General features: G+C 40.4%; 1 protein-coding gene across 1 annotated transcript in view; it reads right to left on the bottom strand.

Moving 5' to 3' along the window:
• frem2a (FRAS1 related extracellular matrix 2a) overlaps positions 1–24,680 on the bottom strand; it is a 70,459-nt gene that overhangs the window by 9,212 nt on the left and 36,567 nt on the right. The window contains exons 4-14 of the mRNA XM_042223349.1: positions 20,295–20,525; positions 14,739–14,864; positions 12,423–12,674; positions 6,996–7,145; positions 6,672–6,881; positions 5,976–6,173; positions 5,434–5,598; positions 3,800–3,982; positions 2,639–2,769; positions 2,045–2,203; positions 937–1,240 (exon numbers count right to left, since the gene is read on the bottom strand). Of these exons, the coding sequence (XP_042079283.1) occupies positions 937–1,240; positions 2,045–2,203; positions 2,639–2,769; positions 3,800–3,982; positions 5,434–5,598; positions 5,976–6,173; positions 6,672–6,881; positions 6,996–7,145; positions 12,423–12,674; positions 14,739–14,864; positions 20,295–20,525 (2,109 nt within the window). The remainder of the gene's footprint in view (positions 1–936; positions 1,241–2,044; positions 2,204–2,638; positions 2,770–3,799; positions 3,983–5,433; positions 5,599–5,975; positions 6,174–6,671; positions 6,882–6,995; positions 7,146–12,422; positions 12,675–14,738; positions 14,865–20,294; positions 20,526–24,680) is intronic.

Raw genomic sequence — 24,680 nt, 5'->3', positions numbered from 1 at the left:
TGTCTGTCTGTATGCCACTTGATTAATCTTATAAAATAGGACAAAGTTGCAAATTAAACAATGTGTAAAATTGGTTCAGATCTTACCAGCTACAATAAAATTCCACTACATCAATTACCCAATAAATTATTCTTTAAAACTACAACATATGTAGAGGACACGGACCGTTTTCTCAATTAAGCGCTTTTTGTTTTATAATTAAGTATAGCAATAAGACTTACTTAATTTGATCAAGTACCATTGTGATTACAACCTTTATTTTTCTAGTTTCCTTGCTGGCATTAATATTTTTACTTAAAGATCTGAATACTTGTCGAATAATTTAAATCATAATTCAGAGATAAAAATACTGAACTTCAGGCAACCTATCAGTTTAATCAGTGCCGGCCCAAGTCAGTGGATTGCTCAGCTGTGGATCCAGCTTGCAAATCTTATATGGGGATCCCTATTTAGACTGCCACAGCCAACTGCGTACAGTTGCTGCTTCCCACTTGCATGCAAGCCGCTTTGCAACCCACCTTTGTCTCCAGCTCATCATTTTCATCCTCTTTCTGACTTTTATCATTTTCATCTGTGTTGTCAATGATGGTACTTAAAGAACATGTTTTTCTACCCATGTTGAGTACTCAAAGAGTTTTGTTAATAAAAGCCTCATTCAAACATTTATGTGGGTGAACGAGGCAAAGGAGTTTTAATATAGCACTCGCATTCGCTCTGATGCATTAATTGGAGTGTGAGTACGAGTGTGGGGATGACTGGGGATTCAGTATCTTGTCCAAGTATTGAATACCAATCCTTTTTTATCAAACGTTGCCCTGACTGAACAAAGCTGTAATGTATAGTAGGTTGTTTTTGCGATTCTTGTAGAATAATTCTCCAAAAAACACCTGGAAACATCAGGCCCAGATAAGATTTAATACATTTTTCAGTCCTCACCTTCCACCCGGCTGATTGTGACAACGGGGCTGCTGAGCTCTAAGCCCTCATCCCCGTTCGAATTAACAGCTCTAGCAGCACACTGGACCCTGGAGCCTGCTTGGAAGTAGACTGAATCCAATGTGATCATCTTGGAGGATGTAAAGAATGTGTCAAAGTCCACCTCCCTCATGGGACTGGTGACGCCATCAGGGCCAGCTGGGGCACTGATGAGCCAGCGGTAGCGGGTCAAGGTGTTGTTGATGTGCTCGCTGACACAGATAGAGCCCGTCCTGTCATAATCTGGGTATTTTGTATTGCAAGCCTGGAGGATGGATAAGGAATTTAGCAGGAGTGGGTGGGTAAGCAAGGACAGCAGAGAGATGGAGAAAGATACAGTACATGCCAGAGGAAAGAAGGAGACAGATAATACAAACGAGTAAGTGATGGTTGCCAAGGAAATCCAGATGTTTCAGTGGTTTATATTCTCACATTTGTGGTCTTGGAAATATTTTTTTTATATTTAGAAAGCTACAAATATTGGATCGAGGGTTAAGCCTCAAATAGATTCTGTAGATTTCCTTTGTAAACCTGTTGACACTGAGCTTCCTGCTACAGCACTCAACACTTCAATTTCGACAAGACTTCTTCATTTTGCCTCTCCAGGGAACCTCCTACGCAGCTGACCACACTGCACGAAAATAAACACACACATGCACTCTCTCTGTCTCTCTCTCACACACGCAAACACATACACAGTTCTAGCCACATTCAGCAGTCACCTGAGGAGCAAATGACTTAACACATCACGACAATCCATTTAAGTTTCTCACTGAACATGTTTTCAAGAGTGGCAGAGATTCTCCTGTGTATGAGAGCATGGCGACTGTGGCCTACCAAGCTGTGTAATGGTTATTTTAAGAACAGAATAGCTGATTCCTGGTGGACAGTTTGATCCTGAGGAAAAAAAATGCTACCTTCGTTACTGGAAAAAAACGTAATAAATGTAACTGTTTTCTGTTAAGCTGATCTCTCCCAGGTGTTTCTAGAAGGCATGTTGTCGTAGAGTGAGCAAGACTATTCCTCCAGGGCCACTTGTGTCCCTAAATACCATTTAAGCGTGACTCACTGTGACACAGATGAGTGGATAGCCGGCTGGTGGGTGGAGGCTGTCTTGTGTCCTGGCGACATCATCGTAATGGAGCAACGACGCCACATGAGGAAGGGAGGGAAAGGTGACATCAGCCATGCTGTTGATCTCCTCGATGTAAACGATCACTTTAGTCACCTGGTTCAGAAAAAGAGCTTTAAGGAGTACTGACACAGAGATGTTTCTGAGTAACGAGTTATCAGTGAATGTGTTTAAATTCTTGGACATTTCTCTCTTTAGACTTTGTTTCCCCTTTTATTTCTCTTTCTACTCCTTACTTCTCCTCACTTCTTCTGTCTTTTTTTTTTTAACATAATGTATTATTCATTGCAAAATGTTTTCATTGCCCTCTTGGTTGCAACTACAGTAAAGTGCTGCCGGTGTCTGGGCCAGGACACCCTTGTAAAAAAGATCCCTGATCTCACTGGGACTGACCTGGATAAATATGGGTCAAATCAGAAAAAAAAAAAGCTTTTAATCTTTTACGTTTTCATTAAGCTTTAAATTCCTGAGCTGTCAGTTTGGATTTTGTGTGATCGCTCTGTGGCGGTTAAGCACGCGCACACTTCTGACCTGAGTTTCAGCCACCATGTTTTCATCAGGCTTCAGATGGAGCGTAAAAGCTTCCCTCATTTCTCGGACTCCGTCAAAAAGCACCTGCACCTCCACCACATTTTGCTTATTCCCCTGCTTGAACTCAAGGACTGGGCACACACAAATATAGAAGAACACAATCATCAGGGAAACAGTTTAAAATGTACACGATATAGCAAAAATAGATCATTATTAGGAAAAGTGTACTGCACCGATCGATATCTTTTCCTGAGATAAAAGTAATCGACTTGCAAGGCCAGATTTCCACCTCTTTTTTGCCAAATTTACATTTTTACAGGAAATAAAAAGGCCTCGCAGATTAGCCCAATGCACATTTTATTGCTTCAGAAGAATATATCACTTAGCTAAAAAGCATTGCAGGTTTCTATTTGCATAGTGCCAAAGGTGGTCCATCTCCTTGCACGGTAAGTAATAGAGCTTTGCATTAGAAATGTGCTGCGGCGAGAAAATATTGTGCAATATGAGAAATTCACGGCTGTATGATTCAAAACTGCGGGGAAATTTTAACGGTGGGTAGGCAGGTATAATTTGAATTGACTGAATGTATTCTATAAATATTTCAAGCCTTGATTAAGCTTAGAAAAGTTCACTTTGGGCTAAAAGCTGAACAGATAGAACAAAAGACCTCATCCTGCTGACATGAAGACTGCTGAAATTTTATTAAAAATTACATAACCTCCCACTGGACTATAGCAGAAATCACCTTTCTCCATTTGAGATAAAATTATAAATTAATGACCCTTGCCCAAATAAAACCCTATGCCCACTTTCATTAATCTAACATTCCTATAGGGACCCTTGTTTCACCTCTCTGGCTGCCGCAAATGCATAATAGAAATCAATCAGGAGGATATGTGTAGGTCATTAAGTGCAAATTTGGTGTATCTCGTGATTACTAATGGTGCTGTAGAGGTTTGTATTTATTAGTGAGTTACTGAACGTTCTGCTTCACATGTTTCAATGCCACTAACGTGCTGAGAAAAGGGAATGAGGAGAGGAAGACAGCTTTTGGTCTTTAATGGCAGTTCAAAAAAAGAACTGTGCACTGCATTGAAGCTCTTTTATGCATCTGGAGCTTTTAATCATATCACACCATAAGAGGATATATGCAGGATTTACCTTGAGATACAGGATAATAGTCTTCTCCTGAGACAGCTGACCCATCTTTAGTGTGAACGCGAACCACCGACACTTTTGATGTGTCACCCACTCGTACCACAGGGATCTTCACAGTGGCTACAGCGCTGGCTTCCTTTGGTTCATTAACACTGAACTTGGTGTCCAGAAAACGGATGATGGGTTCTAAGGTGGACAGAATTAAAATGTAAAGCAAACTCATTGAAATGTATGCAACAACTTTTACAACATCAGTTCCAAGTAGATCAGAAAACTGTGTAAAATGTGAATAAAATACAGAATGCAATAATTTGCAGTAATTCATGCTTTATTCAGAGTAGAACATAAAAAACATATCAGATGTTTCGACTGAGATATTTTACTATTACATGAAAAATATTTGCTTATTTTGAATTTGATGGCAACGTGTCTTCAAAAAGTTGAGACAGTGGTAAAAAAAAAGGCTGGAAAAGTAAGTAGTGCTAAAAAAGAAACAGCTGGAGGAACATTTTGAAACAGGTCAGAAACACGATACGAGAGTTTCTCCAAAGAACAGGTGGGCAGAGGTTCTTCAATGTGCAATCCCCCCCCCCCAAATAATAGTAGAACAATTTCAGAATATTGTTCATCAACATAAAATTGTGTAGATGTAAAATATATATCATCATCTACAGTGCATAATATCATCAAAAGATTCAGAGAATCTGGATGCAAGTAGTTTTCAGGCCTCCGAGTGGACGGCATTAAACACAGGCACGATTCTGTCATGCAAATCACTGCATGGGCTCAGAAACACAAGCAGAAATCATCGTCTTTGAACACAGTTCATTGTGCCGTCCACAAATGATGGTTAAAGAACATTTAACCAGTTCAAAAAGGATTTTAAATAAAAAATGTATTTAAAATGTGGTAAATCATTGAAAGTGGTAAACCTCGTCCTCTGGAAGAGGAGAAATACCATCCAGCTTGTGTCAGCACTCAATTCAAAATCCTGCATCTATTGCACCGGCAGCTTGCACATTTAGAAAGACATCAGTGCTGAAAGTTATATACATTTATTTATAAGTCTTAGAGGAACATAAGCTTCCATCCAGACAATGTCTTTTTCAGGGAATACGTTGCACATGTCTGCAGCTGTTACTGTCTAACAGCATTTATAGTAGTATGGGTGTTGACCTGACCTGCCTGGAGTGCCGACCTTTCACCAACTAAAACATTGGGTGTATCATGAAATTAAAAACAGGAAGAGCTGCTGAACAGCTAGAAGCCTATATCAGATAAGAATGGGACAACATTCCTCTCCTTAAAATCCAGCAGCCGGTTTCCTCAGTTCCCAGATGTTTATTAGATGTCTATTAAAAGAAGTTTAAACATTTGATATGCTTTCCATGCTCAGTTGTGAATAAAATAGGGGTTTTGAGATTTGCAAATCACTGTGTTGTGGTTTTACATATATTCTACAATATTCTACAAAAATTTGATTGTAATTACTACCTGGTCATCAACAATAATGATGTATTGGTGTACTTATTTTCTCTGCGAATTATATTCAAAGCCAGTGCTCTTCATCGGCTTCTATTTTTTAAAGCAGTTAATTTCTGACCTTTTTCAACCTCTGCCTTCTTTCTTCCACTTACTGTCTGCCGTATCCTTGATTTTCACAAGCGTCTCGTTTAGAGCTCCAACTGATGCGCCAAAATGTGAATTGCTCTTCGGGTTTCCTAAAACCAGCCGGAGCTCCTCTCCATCCTCATACAGCGTGTCATCAACCAGAGACAGAACACACGGCTTCTCCACCTCGCCTAGAATGTACAGCAAAACGTGTCACAAGATGTGACATGTCAAAGAAATTGAAATGGAAGAAAAAAGGCTTCTACTCTTCTTTTATCTGTAGAGGATATAAAATCTTATTTATACAATTATTCTTCCCTTTATTCAGTCCCTCAATGGTTTAAGGAAGCTGTTTGCATTCTGAGTATGTTTGAAAAAAAAAATTAAAGAGAACAAAAACAAGAAAAAAGGAAACCGTTAAAGCAGTATTGGAGTATGTGGATTTCTTTCTTTTTACATTTCTGCGAAACTTGTTTATTCACCTGAAAAGGTGTCAGCTTTCAGAACGCAGGGAACAAAAGAATTTAAGGAAAGCATGCATGATGTAACAGTGCAATTACTGAAGAACCTGGTAAGAAACTGATGACAGAGGCATCTGTGTTTGGCCGCTCATCAAAGTCTGAGGCGACCTGCGCAGAGGCCTGACGGGTGTAACAGCGGACAGAAGATTTATGTCTGATGTCACCACTGCGGTACACTGTTGCTGTGATCTGGCCGTCGCTCTCCTCTCCAGTGTACACCGACTCACGAAACTGGACCTTTGGCACTGTAGTCAAACAGGATAGTTCAGTCATTTCATAAGATTAACGCAGAGATAATTTCTCCCTTGCTGGAATTGGAATAAGCCGCAAATGAAAGACCAAATCAAATAACATAGCTGTCACATCAAGCTAACAGTGGTAATGATTGCAGTGGAACTATGAACACACAGTGACAAATTAATTATAACTTTGCGTTTACTAAAGCAGCTAAATTAAAATCTGAAGAAGTTTGACAAACTTTCTAAGGCTTATTTATATATTTCTATACACATATATTAACAAATATCATTATTTTTATTATATTATTATCAGTAATATAAAGAACAGAAAAAACAGGCTGGATAGTGATGCTCTAGCTCAATGCTAAAATCATTTTCCTACAGTAATGTGTTCCCAGTGCATTTCCAACACTTTGACCGTGTGAGTTAATCACATTAAACATAAAGTTAAGATGCCTTTATGAATGTATTTATGAAAATTCTCAGCAATATAGAGTGACTCACGGTCAGACACTGAGTCACTTATGAAGACTGTAGCCTTTCCAGGTTCTCCCAGGATGCCATTCACTGGCATGCGTAAGACCAGCTCAAAGCTCTCAATCCCCTCCAGCTCTGGCTGTCCCAGGTCATCCAGGATGATTACCCTGAACATCTGCGTGCTGACGCCTGGAGCAAAGTCAAGGTTGTGACTGATGCCCACATAGTCAATACCGGCTGTAAATAAAATATACAGACAAACAGAATGCAGGTAAATGACAAATAATGCTATTGGTCAATTCAATTATTCTTATCTGTCAGAAGCAATACTTTAACTGTATGGGAGCTCACCTTCTGCAGAAACGAGCTCTGCCTTGCGAGAGCTGACAGTAACGGCTGCAGATTTGGACAAATCCGTTCCCGTCCTCCACACTTTGATCTCCACATACCCATCGCTCTCATCCACATGATACTCTACCTCCCCAAAGTAAAACACAGGAACTGGGGGAGAAAAGACAATAAATAAATAAATGGCTGTAATTAATGCTTCTTGATTCCAGACTACAGCTTCATAATATCCGTTTAGTTTCAATGATTTCTGTCTTTAACCTCCTAGGACCTGGCGTCCACATATGTGGATATCACATTTTGGGTTATTTAGACTAAAATAAATTATTAAAAAAAAAAAATTGCTCTACATGGGCCTGATATCCACTTACGAGGACATTATACTGCTACTGTTCTATCAAAATTTTAAACAAATATCCTCATATGTGGCTCTTATTGTTCTTAAAAACAAAAATAGGGTAAAGAAAAAATCTGGTAATTCTTTGTTTTTACATTCATTTGGCCCCAATATGCCCAAATATCAAAGAGAAATTAAAAATGCATGCCGTGGAAGAGTTTGGATCTTAGGAGGTTAAATGTATTAGTTGACTCATTATTTTCTTTAAATATTAACACTCTGAGATATTCAGTATTAGGGGACTTTTAAGGTCAGCACACATTTTTTCTTCATACTTTAACTTGACAGCTGACGTAGCATATATGAGCTAAATCAGCAGTGGTACTAATCTATAGATCTGTATAGATCTCCAGCAGCCACTTGCAGCCTGGCATGATTCATTTGTATAGCCAGTAGCTGGACAGAACGGTCAAAAAGCGGCAGGCCATTAGTCTGAAGCTAAACTGCAGGAGAGTGTGACCTTTCAACATTTATCGGCCTTAAATCCACACATTTCTTTATTTTAATTGTTTCTCCTGACAGAGTAATTAAGTACTTTTAACAAATATGGATGCTGTTAACACTGAAACAAAGCCTGTGTGTGTATGTGTGAGTCTGTTTCCCTGACTGTAAAGTAGTGAGATGGAGAGACAAAGAGAATGCGGCCCCCCAGACTGCTCAAAGGCTTGTTTGAACTAGGATTGTTTCCTGAGGCAGCAAAGTGGAGGCAGTCCAGTGTGTATTTGACAGTTTCATCTCTCACAAGCCGCCCCCCCACCCCTTTCCCTCGCACCCGCGTTGAGTCATAAAAAGTGACAGAATAAAAGTTCTTCTGTCTCCATTTTAAACTGGCCTGTTTCTTATATTCCGGCATATAATCCAAAAATAGCACGTGTGTTATTGTGTTTTCGTGTCTCGATCAAATACTTAACAAGCCAGAGATTTTTTTTTTATTCTGAATATTACTCTACTGATATATGAACTTTCATATTTTATTTATATACTTTAACTAGGCCACATAACAAAAGCTAAGTGGAGTACTTAACAAAGGGACCGAGAAAAAAAAAAATCTGCAGTTGCATGTTGACTGCCAGCTTCACATAACAAGTGACAGCTCAGGGTAATAACATCCAGCGAGTATTGCACATCAAGTGCAGCCTGTGCCCTCTCTCGCCCCATCCAAAGACTTCTTTCCTCAATGCATCTGTCTTTCTCATTTACCTTTTCTTCCTACACACTCACTGTTATCTAACAGATGCATCACTGCAAACAGAATGTGTGTATTTGCACAAAGGCAGAGTAAAAGCAAAGTAACAGACTGCGTAGGTAGGAAAAACACATGGATAAAAACGTCTGACCGTAAACACTGATAAACAAGGGGCTTGTAAGAGTGTGGACGTGTAGCTTATCTTTAAACACTAAATGCAAGCAATCTGGCTCCAGTTCCTTCTGTGCTCAGCGAGGACACTTCTGCTAAGATGCTAATAAACATGTCTGTATTCACACATGTCTTGACTGCGCTCCCCTCTGCGTGACACCACAAGAGGGAGGTGAGTGATGACTGATGAATGAGAAATGAATTCTCTCTCCCCTCTGGGACAACGCCTGTGGTTTAGCACTCTGAAGTGTGTGGGGAAGGTGTAAAGCCAAATTATGATAATTACCAGTGTGTGGGTGTCTGTAGCCATTTGTGTGTCACTGCACCTTTAAATGCAGTTTATAGTACATTCTCAGCTGTCCTGTAAAGAATGGGCCCTTTTTTGCAGGAGGCTCGCTAATACAAACTGTCTGTATGCAGTATTTCACTTGGTATGGAGGCTTTTAGGTAATAAACGTCACATCGAATCATGGAATGATTAAGAAGGTAGGTCATATCTAACTATAATAAACAAACCTTTGTCTTTTTGTTGGCATTTAGCTTTTATTAGCTAGAATAGTGGAAAGGGCTGAAAACAGGGTATCGTGAAACACAGGGAACAGGCTGGCTCACATTTGAACCCATGCCCCTTCAGCAGCCTTCACCTACTCCTCCAGGTTTTCTACAGTGGCACCTGTGAAATCTGTTGGTTTTTGGATTTTTTTGTTCTTTTTTCTCCTCCTAGACCATCAAAACTTGGACCAAACCCCATCACACACAGACTGCTCGAAGAAATTAAAGGAACACTTATTAATCAGAATATAGCATCAAGTCAATTAAACTTTTGGGATATTGATTAAAACAGTGCTGTAAGCTAAACAGCAGAGGAGGTTAATCAGCTTTAGCAGCTGTACTAGAGGGTCAACAATGAGACAACCCCCAAAACAGGAGTGGTTTTACAGGTGGAAGTCACTGATATTTTTTCCCCCTTCTCATCTATTTTGAATGGGTTTTTTTTCATTAGTTTTGCATTTGGCTGGGTCACTTCTGTTGGCATAAGATGACACCTGGACCCTACAGAGGTTGCACAGGTAGTCCAATTCATCCAGGATGGCACATCAATACGTGCTGTTGCCAGATGGCCATGGAGGAGAGTCCAGTGGATGAACAGTTATTGTGGGATAGCTGGACAGACCAATAGAAGGTTGTTAGCCCAACTGCAGGACCAGTATCTGCTCCTTTGTGCATGTTGGCACATTTCAGTAAACATGCAAACTGAATTTCAGTGGTCATATTTCATATAAAAAAAATTAAGAAATAATGGGTAGTTGAAGACTTATACTGTAGAAAAATAGTATTGCTGATAGCAGCACAAACAAAAGTAACCCGACTGTTTCACCTCAGTCAGGACGTACAAAATAGCCAGAGGTATTCTGCAGCTTTGGTGTGACCAACACTCAGGCTGTCCCAATATTGAAATGAAGGACTGGGTTTCCAAGAGATACTCAGAGCTAATCTACAATTCTACAAACTCAGCTGTGGCCATATGCACCCATCCGAAAAGTCTGCGCGTTCGTCTCTCCTTGGCAGGGTACAAGGAGATGACAACACTCACTTTGAGTCAAAATGTGCATCCATGCAGAGCGCAACACTCAGGGCGACAGGTACTGTAGAGTTTAATCTGATAAAGTACTAAATCAAGCAGATATCTCTGGGACTTTTTTTCTCAGATGAAGTGAGAAAACCCTGTGTGTGTGTGTGTGTGTGTGTGTGTGTGTGTTGTGTTGTTGTGTTGTGGTGTGTTTGTGTGTGTGTGTGTGTTGTGTGTGTGTGTGTGTGTGTGGTTCTGTGGTTGTGTAGAGAGAGAGAGAGAGAGAGAGAGAGGTATAGTGGATAAATAGATGGAAGGAGAGCAGCCAGGGTGAACTTGACTCTAACCTGAGGGAAGGAAAAATGGGGCTAGAGAGAGGACTACCAGTCACACTTAAGTGTTCTTTAAGTGCTTTTCTCACCATTTACCTTACCTTACCTTCACACATAAACATCCATGCAGATGCAAGGAACCATGTGACACAAGTAAACACATGCTGCATAACTCTTGTTTCACTATTTTCCTGGCCAATTGGAGGTTGCACTAAAGAAAATGAGGCTGCAGTTTGACTGCCTGGGTGCAGGTATTAGAACACTGTCAGACAGCGTATTATCCTCTGGGAGGCTAAAAATGACACATAATCTCTCGCTGGAGTTGGGCTCTCACAAACACATTTCCATTCCTTTGAACTCAGCACCAAGTCTGAAGTCTTCTGACAATTTACTACCAATCAGACCATGTGTCATGTTTCTTGTTAACTAGCCCCCAGATGCCTCCCTGCACATATGCACAGTCAGTCAATTTGGCACAATTGTTTGTATCCCTAAATGAGTTCTCAGTTGTAAGTCGTCATTGTTTTATTTATCCCAGGCTGCCGTTTGGCAGTAGCATGATGAGGCCTCTGTGACACAAACAGTTCATGACAAAATGAAAGACTAAAAGGAAAGCAAGATTATAAAATGTCTGTAAAATAAGACTTCATTTTTCTACATTTTAATCTTAAACCCAATAAAGAGCCTTGCCACAAATTACAGAAAATGAGTAAGGATGTGTTCTCAGCTTGATTATATATCATACAATTTTTTGATTTGACTTTTTCCTTTGTCCTAAAACGTTGGCTCTTACTCTGCTGCTTTAAATCTGCCAGCCTGTATTTGTCCAAATAGATGACAAATGGGTGTCTGAACAACAAGCGTGTAAGCTGAGAACCACGTTGTGCATAAAGGGAATGAAGACTGTCTTTATGGCCTTTGTTACATCACTGGTATTTGACCCAAATTCATTATAGACATTACAGCCTTATCTCCAAAAGAGATACAAAAATTGTGACTTTTACTGACTTTCACTTTTTAATCGATTTGGTGGCATTTAGCAAAAAAAATCCAGAGCACAGACATCATTCTGTCACTGTGAAGTCTCCAAAGTAAATCAATGCAGAATAGTGAGATGGTGGAGAACGCATACAGATTGCAATAGGTATTTCCCAGCAGGCATGTCAGTCCCCAGATAAATCATCTACACATTTCTCTTGCTTTCGGAATATTTAATCTACTTTGGTCCATGCGATGCTGTAACTGGATGAAAGCAGACAAGGGACACGTGTGATAATGCAGTCCCACCGGACTTGTGCTCGCTTCTCGACTGTAATTAAAAATTGTCAGAATAGCAGCGTGACAGGAGTTTGATTCCATCTGTCTGCTGTGAGTGCAGGGTCTATTTCAGCACTCTAATCCTGCATGCCTTAACACCCGCTAAGTCTGTGAAACAAGCATAATTAAGAGAAATTCTGTGATATGAGGGCTCTGAAGAAAATTCAAAACAACAGAAATCCATGCACTTGTTTGAAAGAGTGCATATAAGCACGTGTGCTTTAACATTAAAGCCAAGCTGAAATAAATCAAATCTTCTAAATCTCTGGAGCGAGACAAGAACCTTTTGCAAAGTTCACTACAGCCGCTGTGATTCAGGTTACGGTACATCACATCTGGCAGCAAAATGGTTTGACCACAAATAGATTTTGAAGTTTTCTCTATGAAGCTCTTAGAACTTCTAGAAATGATCACCTGAAAAAGATAAAGTTAGAAAGCTATTATTAGAATGCATTACCATCATCCGTATCTTCCAAGATGTTAACTTTGGTGGTGGGGTAGTGCATTCCCAGACGTCCTCCCACAGGCAGTGACAGAGTAACGTTGAAGCTCTCTTCTCCCTCGTACAGGGAGTCGTCTATGATCACCACGCGGCACAGCTTCTCCCTGTCACCTTTGTTGAAGCGAAGGAGGCTGCTGTGTTCCTCAGGACGGGAGATGTAGTCCGAGTAAGAGAGGACACTGGTGGGAATGGTTCCTGAGGCCGAACCTTTAGAAAGACCAGCAACAAGAATGGTGAGTACGATGCACAAAAGCATAAAAAGAATAAAATATGATTGAAAAGACCTAATGAAAAGACCATAAATGGTATCCTCTGTACAAGGAAGATGTGTTATTGATACAAATCTTTTAATACAGTGTTCAAAAAAAAATTAAAGGAACACTTTGAAAACGCAACAGATCTCTGTGGGAAAAAATCATGCTAAATAATAATATGGATATGGACTGGGTAATGTGTAAGAAATGAATAGATTGTCTAACGGAAATGAAATGTATTAACCTACAGAGGATTCAATCAAAGTGAAAAAATGATGCAACAGGCTTTTCCATTTTGCTGAAATTCCATTGCAGCAACTTAAGATACTCCGTAGTTTGTATGGCCCACACGTTCTTGTATGCTTGACTGACAATGTCGGTGAATGCTCCTAATTAGATGACTCCAGGTGTCCTGGAGGGTCTCATCCCAGATCTGGACCAAGGCATCCTGGACAGTCTGAGGTGCAACATAACAGCATCACAAGGACTTAAAATGATGTCCTAGAGGTGTTTTACTGGATTTATGTCAGCTGAGGGTGGGGGCCACTCACTGCACCAGTGTAGGGTCTAACAATGGTTTCACGGTTTGTTCGTCTCTCCATTGGTGAACGATGTTACAAGCAGCATAATGTTCTCTGCGTCTTCTCCAGAGCCTTTCACATCTGTCACATGTGCTTAGGGTGAACCTGCCCTCATCTATGAAAACCACAGGATGTCAGTGGTGGTCCTAACAATTTTGGGGTTCTTTGGCAAATACCAATCACCTTCAAGGTGTCAGGCAGCGAGCACAGGGCCCACTAAAAGATGTCGAGCCTTCAGGCCATCCTCATGAAGTCTATTTCTGATGAGAGACATTCACAGCAGTGGCCTGCTGGAGGTCATTAGTGTGACCTAACGGGAACAGGATGGCAGTGCTCTTCCTGTTTGTCCTTGTACAGAGGAGCAGATACTGGTCCTGCTGATGGGTTAAGGACCTTCTACAACCGTGTCCAGCTCTCCTATAGTAACTGCTTGTCTCCTGTAATCTCCTCCATGCTCTTGAGCCTGTGCAAACCTTCTGATAAACCCTCACCCTGGATGAGTTGGACACTGCACCTACTGTTCATGTCATTAACACCAAAGTAGCTGAAACTAATTAACAACTGTCTGTGCTACTTAACTGACCAGATGATATTCTCTGATTAAAAATAGTTCCTTTAATTTTTTGAGGTGTGTATAAGAACTTGGATTAAGAGCATAAAAATAAATATGAAAATAATGAAATGAAGAAAATATGAATATGTTGTGTATCTCAGTGCTACAAATCTGTATTTGAATTTCATAAGATTCAGATTTTCAGCATAGCTAAACTTTGACTTTTAATTGCAGCAAGTCCATTAGGTCTGTCGGTGTATGGCAAGGAGCACAGAAGTAAATTTCCATCAAGTTCTGGCAAATTTGTTAGAAATCTTTCATTTTTCATTAACCGTGAAAAGCAAAAAAATAGTATGGCTGAATTATTAAAAGGGGAAGCGGATGTTGTGGAGCATGTAAGGAATCAAGAATTCTTGCAAAACTTAACAGCTAAGTGTGATCCTGCTGTGCTTAGGCTGCTAACATGTGATTTGTGAAAATGCAAATGGCGTGTACACAGCTTCTTTTCCAGAGAGCTGACTTGACTTTAAACAGATTTAACGGGTACTGTCAAACTGCATAGGTGAGGAAAAAAGCTGCACCCGACACTCCACCTACACATCAATATAACAAAGACATCGCCTGTCATCCAGACGCATATATCACAAGACTGAAACATGCCTCACTTTTTAGGTTTTAACAATTACATGATCGATTTGTTTTGTAATTTGAAGTAAGGACAGCTGAGACTTCATTATACAGGTGAATATAACGTATGTAAATCAGACCCAGCTTTTTATACCGTTAACCAAGTGGTGCGATCACTGTCTGCAAATATGGCAGGATTGCAGCGTATACAGGGGGGGAAATGGGTTAGATGAGGTGAAAAAAGGCCAGCCTGTACCCTGCTGTGTGTAGCAGACCACCATGAGCTCCTCGCTGATGTCTCCACTGCGGTGCACTGGGATGAAAAGCTCTCCAACATCTTCCTCTACTGAGCGGATCTGTTCAGGGAAAAATACAGTCGACTCTGTTTGGAAGGGGAAAAGAGAAAACGAGACAGTGAGAGAGAGTGAGAGTCAGGGGAAAAAAGAAAAGGGTAATGATATGTATAACAATCTGCAAAAATCCACAGTGCATTAGGCCATCAAGGACTAATACAGGCTTTTGTTCTGGTTCTGCATTAGCGAGCTGCAGCTGACATTTTCCTTTCATTTTTTTTTTTATTCCATTGAAGTGGTGGTCCTGCAGTGTGCTTATTCATATTCGAGAATAACTCTCCATCGGTCTTTTGGTTTGGTGTAACCAGACGGGCTCTTCAAAGAGACCGCTTTGGAAGTTTTTCTTCTTGTCTCACGTATCGCGGACAATTACACAGGCAAGAATCTGAATTTATACCACAGAGTCAATCAGCTGGGAGTTTCACCCATCTACAGCTCCATACTCAGAGGGGTCAATCATCTCTCTCATATTTTCTTCCCCGCCTTTCTCTCCGTCTCTGACTGGAGTTTGTGATTGAGGGAGAAACTTTGAGCTAGTGAAAGCATCATCTATCAAAGCACAGAACTTACTGGCATTATAGAAACAATAAATTTTGGAGGCTATTTTCCACAGACGCACTGGGACCAATAAAAATGCTAACAGAGTGGCCGAAGCTTCAGCTCGTCCCAGTTCTTCGCGTGCCTTCGTTTCGTGCGCTCTCTGAAAGAATCGATGACTGAATGATGGGAGGTGAAAAACACTGACGAAAACTTCAATTAAAAAGGCGAGGACTGGCGCGTGAAACAGATTTATATCTGACTCAATGCCCGGCGTAAAGAGAGATCAGCAACCTGAGCTGGCTGTTTGGGATGAAGTCATCAACATAAGACAATCTTACACACAGCGGGGGAGGAGGTCGAACATTTCTTTTCTCTTACGATAAGTCGCTAAATTGTTCTCACAGTCTTCTTCCACCTCTCCGACTTTTTTTCATTCTGTTCCTGTCCACAATCTGTCACTCCCCGGGGACTCATACAAGGAGACTGAGGTCCACCGCTTACCTATTCCACACACACGAGTAACGTTACAACCTGATTTTCTTCCCTCTTTCCACACACGTACTGTACACTTAGTCTCCTCCTCGCACTCTTCTATTGCCTCTAAATCCACCTACGGTTTGGAAAAGCACATTTTCAGCCAAGTGGGTCAAGTTCACCTCCTGGAGGAAAACCCACAGTCTTTTTTTAAATCATTCATGGGGATTGGAACATAAACACAGGCTTTTATGCCGGGTGTTAAAACAGCGAATACTTGCACCTGATTTTGCTATTGTTTCACCAAATAAAATAAAAACTGTTTTTGTTTTCTTTTACTCCAGCTTTTCTTTTCTTCCTATGCCTTGAACCTCTCCATTATTGATAATTTCATAAATATTCTATGGATGCTGGGATATTTTCCTTGTTGCTGCTGTTTGACTGCGTTGTGATAAATGTGCACTTTACTCATTACCACCTTGCAATGCTGGTCATGGACAAAATGGAGATGCACATGTATAACAAATGAGCCCCTAAAAACCTGCAGTTAATAGCACAATATAAGCAAAACACAATCCAGCATAAGAAGATGTAGCTCCTTGCTTGAAAGCTCTGTGTTTACGACTAGAGACAAGTGTCCATGATGACACACAAAAACACAAGTGCGTTCTGGTTTGTTTAGCAGAATGACACTGGTGCAAACGCAGTAAAAGTTGTCCTGATGTATTGTGTTCTTAATGAGAACACAAGAACTACACGACCACCTGTAGCAATGTGGCTGCTGCTTAGAGTATGCAGTCCAACAACAGGCGTTTCCCTTCATCTTTAGTCATCATTGCGTATGCATTACATATATAAATTAGGCATTGATTAGAGGGGTTGACTCAATTTGTTTTGACATGTTTCAATTTATTTTAGTTTTTTAGTTATTTATTTTATCTTATCTCATTTTAATTTTCTTTACTTATGCTTTTAGCATGTACAGCACTTTGTGAACTCTGGTTTTATGTTAAAGTGCTTTATAAATAAAGGTGGTATGGTATGGTATATAAAGAATAAAATCGTAGCAATCACATGGGCAGACAGCAGGTAAAAAGCAGAAGCACACTCACACATCTCTATAAAGTATGTGTTCTTGCTTAAAACACCAGAGAAAAACTCCAAGCATCGACACAGACAAGTGCAGTTTGTTCGCAAACTCCACTCCTTAATTTTGGAGCACTTTTACTTAACGATCCTCTCTCCTCCTCTAAAGCTGATATTAGCCAAGCTGACATGTTCTCCGGGGAGTGACTCTCTGGGATAACCAGACGACTAGACAAAGCCCGTTTTCATCATTAGAGAAAGAAGCTGGAGTACAGCTAACACCACAGGCATAGCTAAAGCTTCACTAACCCATTAGAGTACAGAGTGGCACATCTCTGCCACATTAGACAGTCCCCCGAGAAGACGGAAAACAAACCAGCCCCTGCCCTCCACACACTTCGTAATTAACCCACTGGGGAGGATAGATTGAGGAGGGAAAATGTGGCATGGGGAGTGATACTGAGAAACAAAGGACAAGAAAACAAATGAGAGAGGGGTGAGAGCAACTGCAGTATGTCACTATAATGGACGCTTCAGCGTTTCCATCTTTGGTGCTCAACTGTAATTACTTGGAAGTTGCACTGAGGAGGGGGGTAATGCATGCAAAAAAATGAAAGTAAAAGCAGAAGAAGAGTAAATCTCGTCTGGATGGAGCAGAGGAGTCAGTTTGTCGCACCACTCAATATTCCATTAACATTTCAATTTGCAGGAAAAGACACAAAGAACTATGAGAGTGAAAATGGCAGATTATAACCTATTTAAGAAAGAAAGCGAAAGACATTGTGTGTGCGTAGATGTGTGTGTGAGTGTGTCAGGGTGTGATTATTCTTCTTTTTTTATGCCTTATTGGATTTTAAGAAGCACAGATTGTGCTTAGTATTTCCATTGGGTATAAAAAACACTACTACCATTAAGAGATGAGTATTATCCTTATAGTTATTTTTCACTGGCTATCATGACAAATATGTATTTCTGCTCCTTTCCTCAGGGCAGACCTGACAAGGCCTTATATTAGAAAATACTTATATTGACAGTTCTTGATTCTGCGTGTCAGGCATATGTATTTTTCAGCCTTCTGTAAAGAAATACTTGAGTGGCAGAGGAGAATTTTTGTGCTATGCTTTATGCATTGCAGAAACTTCGGTGAATATTCAGCCTTATTCTTCGATCTGGGTTAACAAAGGAATTATTTCCACTATGCACAGTGGTTTTAATTGATTTTAATTTGTAATGCTGGGTACATCCTTCTGAATAAAATAACATTTTAGTTAACCAGTAATGACAAACAATGTTGTCTCAGTTCTTTCTACTGCAGCTCAATGTATAGAAGTAAATAAATCATTTTCAGCTTTCATGTTGTGTTGTCTGTTGAGAAAACAAAGGACACACATCAGATTAGCAGGAAGAGCAAATTGGATCTAGAATGAAATAAAATGACTGTAGATGCATGCCTCTGTCCCTCTTCCTTTTCTGTCCAAACACATATAATAAATACAGGTGACAGATTAAAAGAAAAACTGCAGTAATCTGCAGTAAGGGTGTCCGGTGGCTATGCTGCTGTATCCATTTTGCCAGAACGTCTTTGGTGCCATTTCATGTAGTTTTAACCTTTATAGTAATGTGCAAAATTCTTGCGCTACCCCTTTTCATTAAGAGTGCCGTCTTGACAACCACCCTTACACTGAGCCCATTTCTGATGAGGCTCAGTCAACAATAAAATTTTTCCCTATTTCTTAAGAAGATGACTTTCAGATACTGTAGACCTGCACTAGGCCTGCCACTTGTTGTTTTGTCTTCCACATGTCTAGTTTACTCAGATTTTTTGAAGGACACACTGTACACCATGTCAAGATTTCAAGTTTTGGGCTAATAGTTCTTTGGGAATCACCTTGTTGAGGAGAAAACATTTTCTGCCTGTCAAGCTCTGTTATTGTTGGCAGATGGGAACAAATTATGTTTTACGACCGCTTGCCAGTAAAGTGCCTAAGGATATAATTTAAAATAGTTTCTTAATTAATTGCATATCATGTGTAAACATAAAAGTGATTAATCCCACGCGTTGAGTTCATTTTTATGATTCATAAGTTCATGTTAAGTGGCTTAACAAACAAATATAAAAACATACCTGGGAAAATGGTCAGGTAAAAATCTGAGCTTTTTGGAAGCCAAAAAATGAAAGAAAAAATGAAGACACAAGGGGCTACTACTAACTACTGGCTAGATAGTTTAGCACAGTAATAGAATTTATCACATGCCTGTATATGTAGGGAAGACTTAACTAAATGAAAGGTATCATGTGCATTATTGTTTGACCAATAAAACAGAACATAAAGTTGCTGATCAGGCTGCAGGGAGGTAAATATGTACATACATTTTCAAACCAGCAGCACAAATCAACACATTTCAAAGGTGGGCACCAAAGTGTCACTAAGTCAGTGCTCAAGCAGTTGTAACGAACTGTCACAAATGTGACAAATGGCAAAAATGATGATGCTGTAGTGAAGGAGGCCTTTGACTTTTAGGATATTAAGCACTTAGTATTGTTAGATTAAAGTATAGATTTTTCAGTTCTGGTCAAAAATGTGTTTTGCAAAGTCAACATGTGATTCTAATTAGTCCCTCATTTAATGCTTTGGCCAAATTTGGCAATATCCTTAATTACAGCTCTTAGAACATTAATAAAAGCTGCAACAATTTACTTTGTAAAACCATATCCTGTTATTTGTTCATGATTTGTTCTTTTCCATTTCACAGTCAGGAGCTAGCTTACCTGAAGTAACTCTGGCCATTATCATGCTTTTCCTGGTAATGTCACTAAGTTCATCTGCCTACTTCTCACACGTCCAACACGCTTTTCTCTTTTTTTCTAGTACACTAGAGGCCATGTGCTCTTCTTATGAGATAATCCTCCACCTGCATCATTTGTGAATAGTTAATATTTGGCCTCCTCTGGACATTAGTTCATTAGAATTCATAGGAATTACCTTAAGGTTGGAAGCATTAAAGGGGCCTTGTTGTAACATCTTGAAACAGTGTGAGCAAGGATAATATATGTGCAATATTACATCATAATTCAGTAGGTGATTCTATAATGTGTCTGCAAATTATCAAGTCACTAAAGCTCTCAGAAAAATCGAGTTATGAGAGCAATAACTGCCTTACTTAAGTAAATGTATTTTACCACTCATCACCGCTGATAATTGTCACATAAAACATGTGTGTGTGTGTGTGTGTGTGTGTGTGTGTGTGTCTGTGTGTGTGTGTGCGTGTGTGTGTGGTGTGTGTGTGTGTGTGTGTGTGTGTGTGTGTGTGTGTGCGTGTTGAAGGCAGGGTAAAAGGTGCATATGGGAAGGACTGACCATCACTGGGATCCAAGATCTCAACTGTTGCCATGACCGGGAACTCTATCACTCCCATCACCGGCTCCGATAATAAAATTTGAAAGGTTTCTGCCTGCTCGTACTTCCCATCATTCAGTATCCGAACACGCCACGTGGCTCTGGTCTGTCCCGGGTTGAACTGAATTTGCCGCTGGGACCTGCCCTTGAAGTCCTCCTCCTTCTTTGCGCTGCCGTCCTGGGTGCCAATCCCTGAGAGGTGAAGGCAGTGATGGGCATGAAAGAAGGAATAGACAAGAAAAGCAAACCAGATGAGTTAAAAAAAAAAACAAAGGAGCGGAGACAAAGAAAATGACAATGAAAGGGTGACAGGCGGGAGAGAGAAACAGATGACAAACAGATTAGATATTCACACCCTTTAATGTTGTTCAGAGAGGTGAGAAAAAGAGTGCTTTGCTTCTATTTTTTTTCTCCACTGATCACTACAGTGCCTCAATGTGTGAAATGAATTTGTGACTGAAGGATTTAAATAAGCATATTTTAGCTTACTGAGATGGATTAGCTACCATAGTTGTTAGGTACGCATACATGAATGGGTATATGTGTGTGTGTGCGTCACGACCCTTTCCCTTCAAATGCCGCTCACTTCGTCTATCGAACGTCTTTCATGTGAATCCACTTTGCAGCAATCCATCAGACATTCATGCTTGTTGATACATTTCATAAAATGAGGAAAGCTTGCTGGTACCAATGGGGTTACACATTAAACAAAAAGGAATCCAGGTGGCACAGGCCATAAAATAAAGCCTTACATTTGGAAATATGCTGCTCAGATTCCTTCCTCTATGAATATAGAGGAAGGAATCTGAGAACAAGGTGTGCATAGCCAGGCTGATGCATGTGTTTGTACATAAAAGCATTGTTTTCTTTTACATGAACCAGAGATAACACACACACACACACACACACACACACACCACACACACACACACACACACACACACACACACAAACCACAACACCAATAGTAGATGGCCTGAATCCATTCAATCATACGCACAACGAGATCAGAGAGGCGAGTATTGTATGCAAAATCTAAGCTGAAAATAAACACACATGCCGGAATGAAAAGTTGCACAGTCACAGTCTTTACCGTGCCTGCGAGGACCTTCAGACATTATAATTATTTGCAAAAGCTCTAATATTGCTGTACATGATTTTCGAGTTTCTTCTATATTTTTTTCTCAGTCCACCAAATGCTTCTCTTTGGGCAAAGTGCTTTGCATGATGTTCAACAATAACAAAATCAAGTGAAGCACACTCACGGTCAAACCCTGCCGAACTGTAGCCGGCAACGCATTTAGGGTAACATCTGCTGTTGCTGCGTTTTTGTCAACAGCCCCACAAGTATCACTCGGCCTTTACGTTTCCTGTTTTTTTTCTCTCTTTTTCTGTTTTTTTCACAACAGGAAAAGCCAAAGATGCTTCTATTGCTCGGTGCAGCTAAACTATCGCAACATAGAAAATCAATTTCTCTGGGGGTGTTGAAAGCCTTTCCGGAAAATCTAAGACATGCCTAGCGGAAGTGCTGTCAGGAGAAGTCTTGGATCCCTTTTTCTTACTTGCAGTGCTATCATCTTAAGCTGGGTGTGTGTCTAAGTGAGAGCTGGCTGGTGCAAGCCGGAATCCAAATGTGAATTCAAATATCATTATTGTTACAAAACTACTGCTAAATAACGGCATTGTTGGATAGACTATCAAAGCTGGTTTCATTTGCTATCAAGCTTAATGTCCCGTTCCAGTTTCTTCACTTGAGTTTAAAGTTAAATAAAGCAAAAATGCTCGGTTGATTGATTTCCTTAAAGCACAGTGGAAATCCCATCAGCTTTTACAATCTTAAACAAGACATGACGTCTGTCAGCATGGTGACCTTCTGATAATGAGTGCTAGTAGTCATTAATCTATTATTTTGTGATTACCACTGGCGATAGATCCACCTCGTGATTCTGTCTAGCAATCTGTGTGTGTGTCGTCACGGCAAAATGTGGTCCTGGAGACATCAACTGAAGTGTGAACTACTACAAAGACAGTCTGAGTAGTTTGACAAGTGCTTTTGTCTGACTGTCACTATGGTGAGCAGCTTTACTGAAAACACCAGGCTCAAAATGTAACGTTCAAAATTCAGTCATGAAGCTCCGCAGGTGTCTAGTAGTTGGGATCAAAATCAAGGCCGAGTCTGAAGATGAGTGTGATCTGAGCGCTCGCTGAAGACTCACAGGGCTGAAACATCAACATGCTAATAACCGTCCGTCCTGGTATTTTGCCACTGCAAGATGGTCACTATTATTCATCATTACGCAGAACTTATGGGTCAGACCATATCTGACATGCTGAAACACAGACTTACACACCCACACAGAAACACAAAGTGAAAACAATACTCTTGCAGTTGGTAATGAATGCAGCGATGGCAGTCTTTGCATTATTAAAAGCAAGAGTAGGACTGAAATCGGTTTTGCAGGTACTTTTATGTGCTGTTTAATGTTCTGCAACCAAGCAGCTAATTAGCTATCAAGCTTTCAAAATGAAGTTACCCAAGCACTAGTTAATGTTTATAAGGTTGTTGTTCAGAGTCTGTGGGTCTTGTGTTATGCAGCAGGGTGATTATTTTCTCACTTTGACTGTCTCTGCTGCATAGAAAGTTGATAATGGTGTTCTGTCAAGTGAAATCAAAATAATAGTGGGCAGAGTCATTAAAGTAAAAAGAATAAGTTTCTTTCTTGCGTTTGAATGGGATTACAGGGCAATTAATTTAGAGGAAATGGGCAATGATGAAGCAACACATTGAACTAGACCCTAATGTATAAAATTATTGTCCATTAGTACTATTTAAGTAAAAAGAAATGTGCATTTTCCATTTGTAGTTGAGTTGTATTTGTATTTGGGAGCATGGCTCTGTTCTGGGACTTTCTCATCTTTCCATGTGCAGACATGGAAAGCCTGAAGCAGATCAGGGGAGGTCTGAAACAGCACAAAAACAAACAAAGGGTGAGTTGTAAAGTGTCTTGTTGGGGGATGCAACAGCAGTAGACCAGCTGAAACAACCTAAATAATATGGACAGAGTGTCAAATGTATAAACTAAATGCAAAGAATAGTATCAGGTGAGCCATCAGCTAATTTGGGACTTAACTTTGTGGTGACAATGTCTCTCAGCAGTAGTATTATGTCAACCAAACTGGGGATTAGTTTCAAGAAAGCTTGTTCACAAATCCTTCATTTATGCTCTACCATATTCATTATGCAAAAAAACTTTATGTTTTGAATGTTTGAAATGGCTACAAACAAGTTCAAAAACAACAACCCGTCTGCATTAACCTTACTGAAATATTCAGACAGTCTTTACTGTCTATTTACAGTAAAATAATTTCCATTGCTGCCAGAAACTTCAGCTAAAAGCCAAACAAGGGTTATTACTGGTCAGAAGAAATGGGGTCACTTTGTAAAGATTAAAAGAGAAAAGAAAATAATAACATACATCAGGGAAGACATGTTGGTGGGAAAAGAAACGTGAGGTGAGAAAGGTGTTGATGGGAATTTGTGACCAAATGCTGAGGGAGAACTAAAGCCTTCAAGCCCTCCCACTCCTGTGCAGTATGAGTGATTAGACCGTACACTGGGTTGACATGTTTTTGTAATGTTGCAAATGTAGAGAGAGAGAGAGAGAGAGAGAGAGAGAGAGGTGTGTGAGAGAGAGAGAGAGAGTGTGAGAGAGGGAGGAGAGAGAGAGAGAGGAGAGAGAGAGAGAGAGAGAGAGTGTGTGTGTGTGTGGAGAGTGTGGTGTGTGTGTGTGTGAGAGAGAGAGAGAGAGAGAGAGTGTGTGTGTGTGTGTGTGTGGGTGTGTGAGAGAGAGAGAGGAGAGAGTGTGTGTGTGTGTGTGTGTGTGTGTGTGTGTGTGTGTGTGTGTGTGTGTGTGTGTTGTGTGTGTTTGTGTTGTTTGATGTGTTGACATACTGCAAAGTATGGAATGTACAGGACTTGCCAGCCGGGGGGCCCTCCTGTGGACAACAGATGCAATTGCAGCAGAGGGAGCACCTCTGGTTCAATCCCAGTTGCACTGCAGACCTCACAGTGTCTCTGTCTGTGTGCTTTGGTGTGTGTGTGTGTGTGTTTGTGTGTGTGTGTGACACACAGAGAGAGACAGAGAGACAGAGAGAGAGAGAGAGAGAGAGAGAGAGAGTGACACTTGCTGTGTATTTAGTGGTTGTGAGTGTGTGTGGTGTCGATGTGTGAGAGAGAAGAGGGGAGAGGTGAGAGAGAGAGAGAGGAAGAGTGTGTAGTGTGTTGTGTGTGTGTGAGTGCGAGAGAGAAGTGTGAGAGAGAGAGAGGAAGATGAGAGAGAGAGAGTG

Source organism: Haplochromis burtoni, unplaced genomic scaffold (assembly GCF_018398535.1).
Source record: "Haplochromis burtoni strain Fernald_Lab_line unplaced genomic scaffold, NCSU_Asbu1 Contig_109, whole genome shotgun sequence".
Lineage (NCBI taxonomy): Eukaryota > Metazoa > Chordata > Actinopteri > Cichliformes > Cichlidae > Haplochromis > Haplochromis burtoni.
This window is presented reverse-complemented; position numbering and strand designations above follow the sequence as displayed.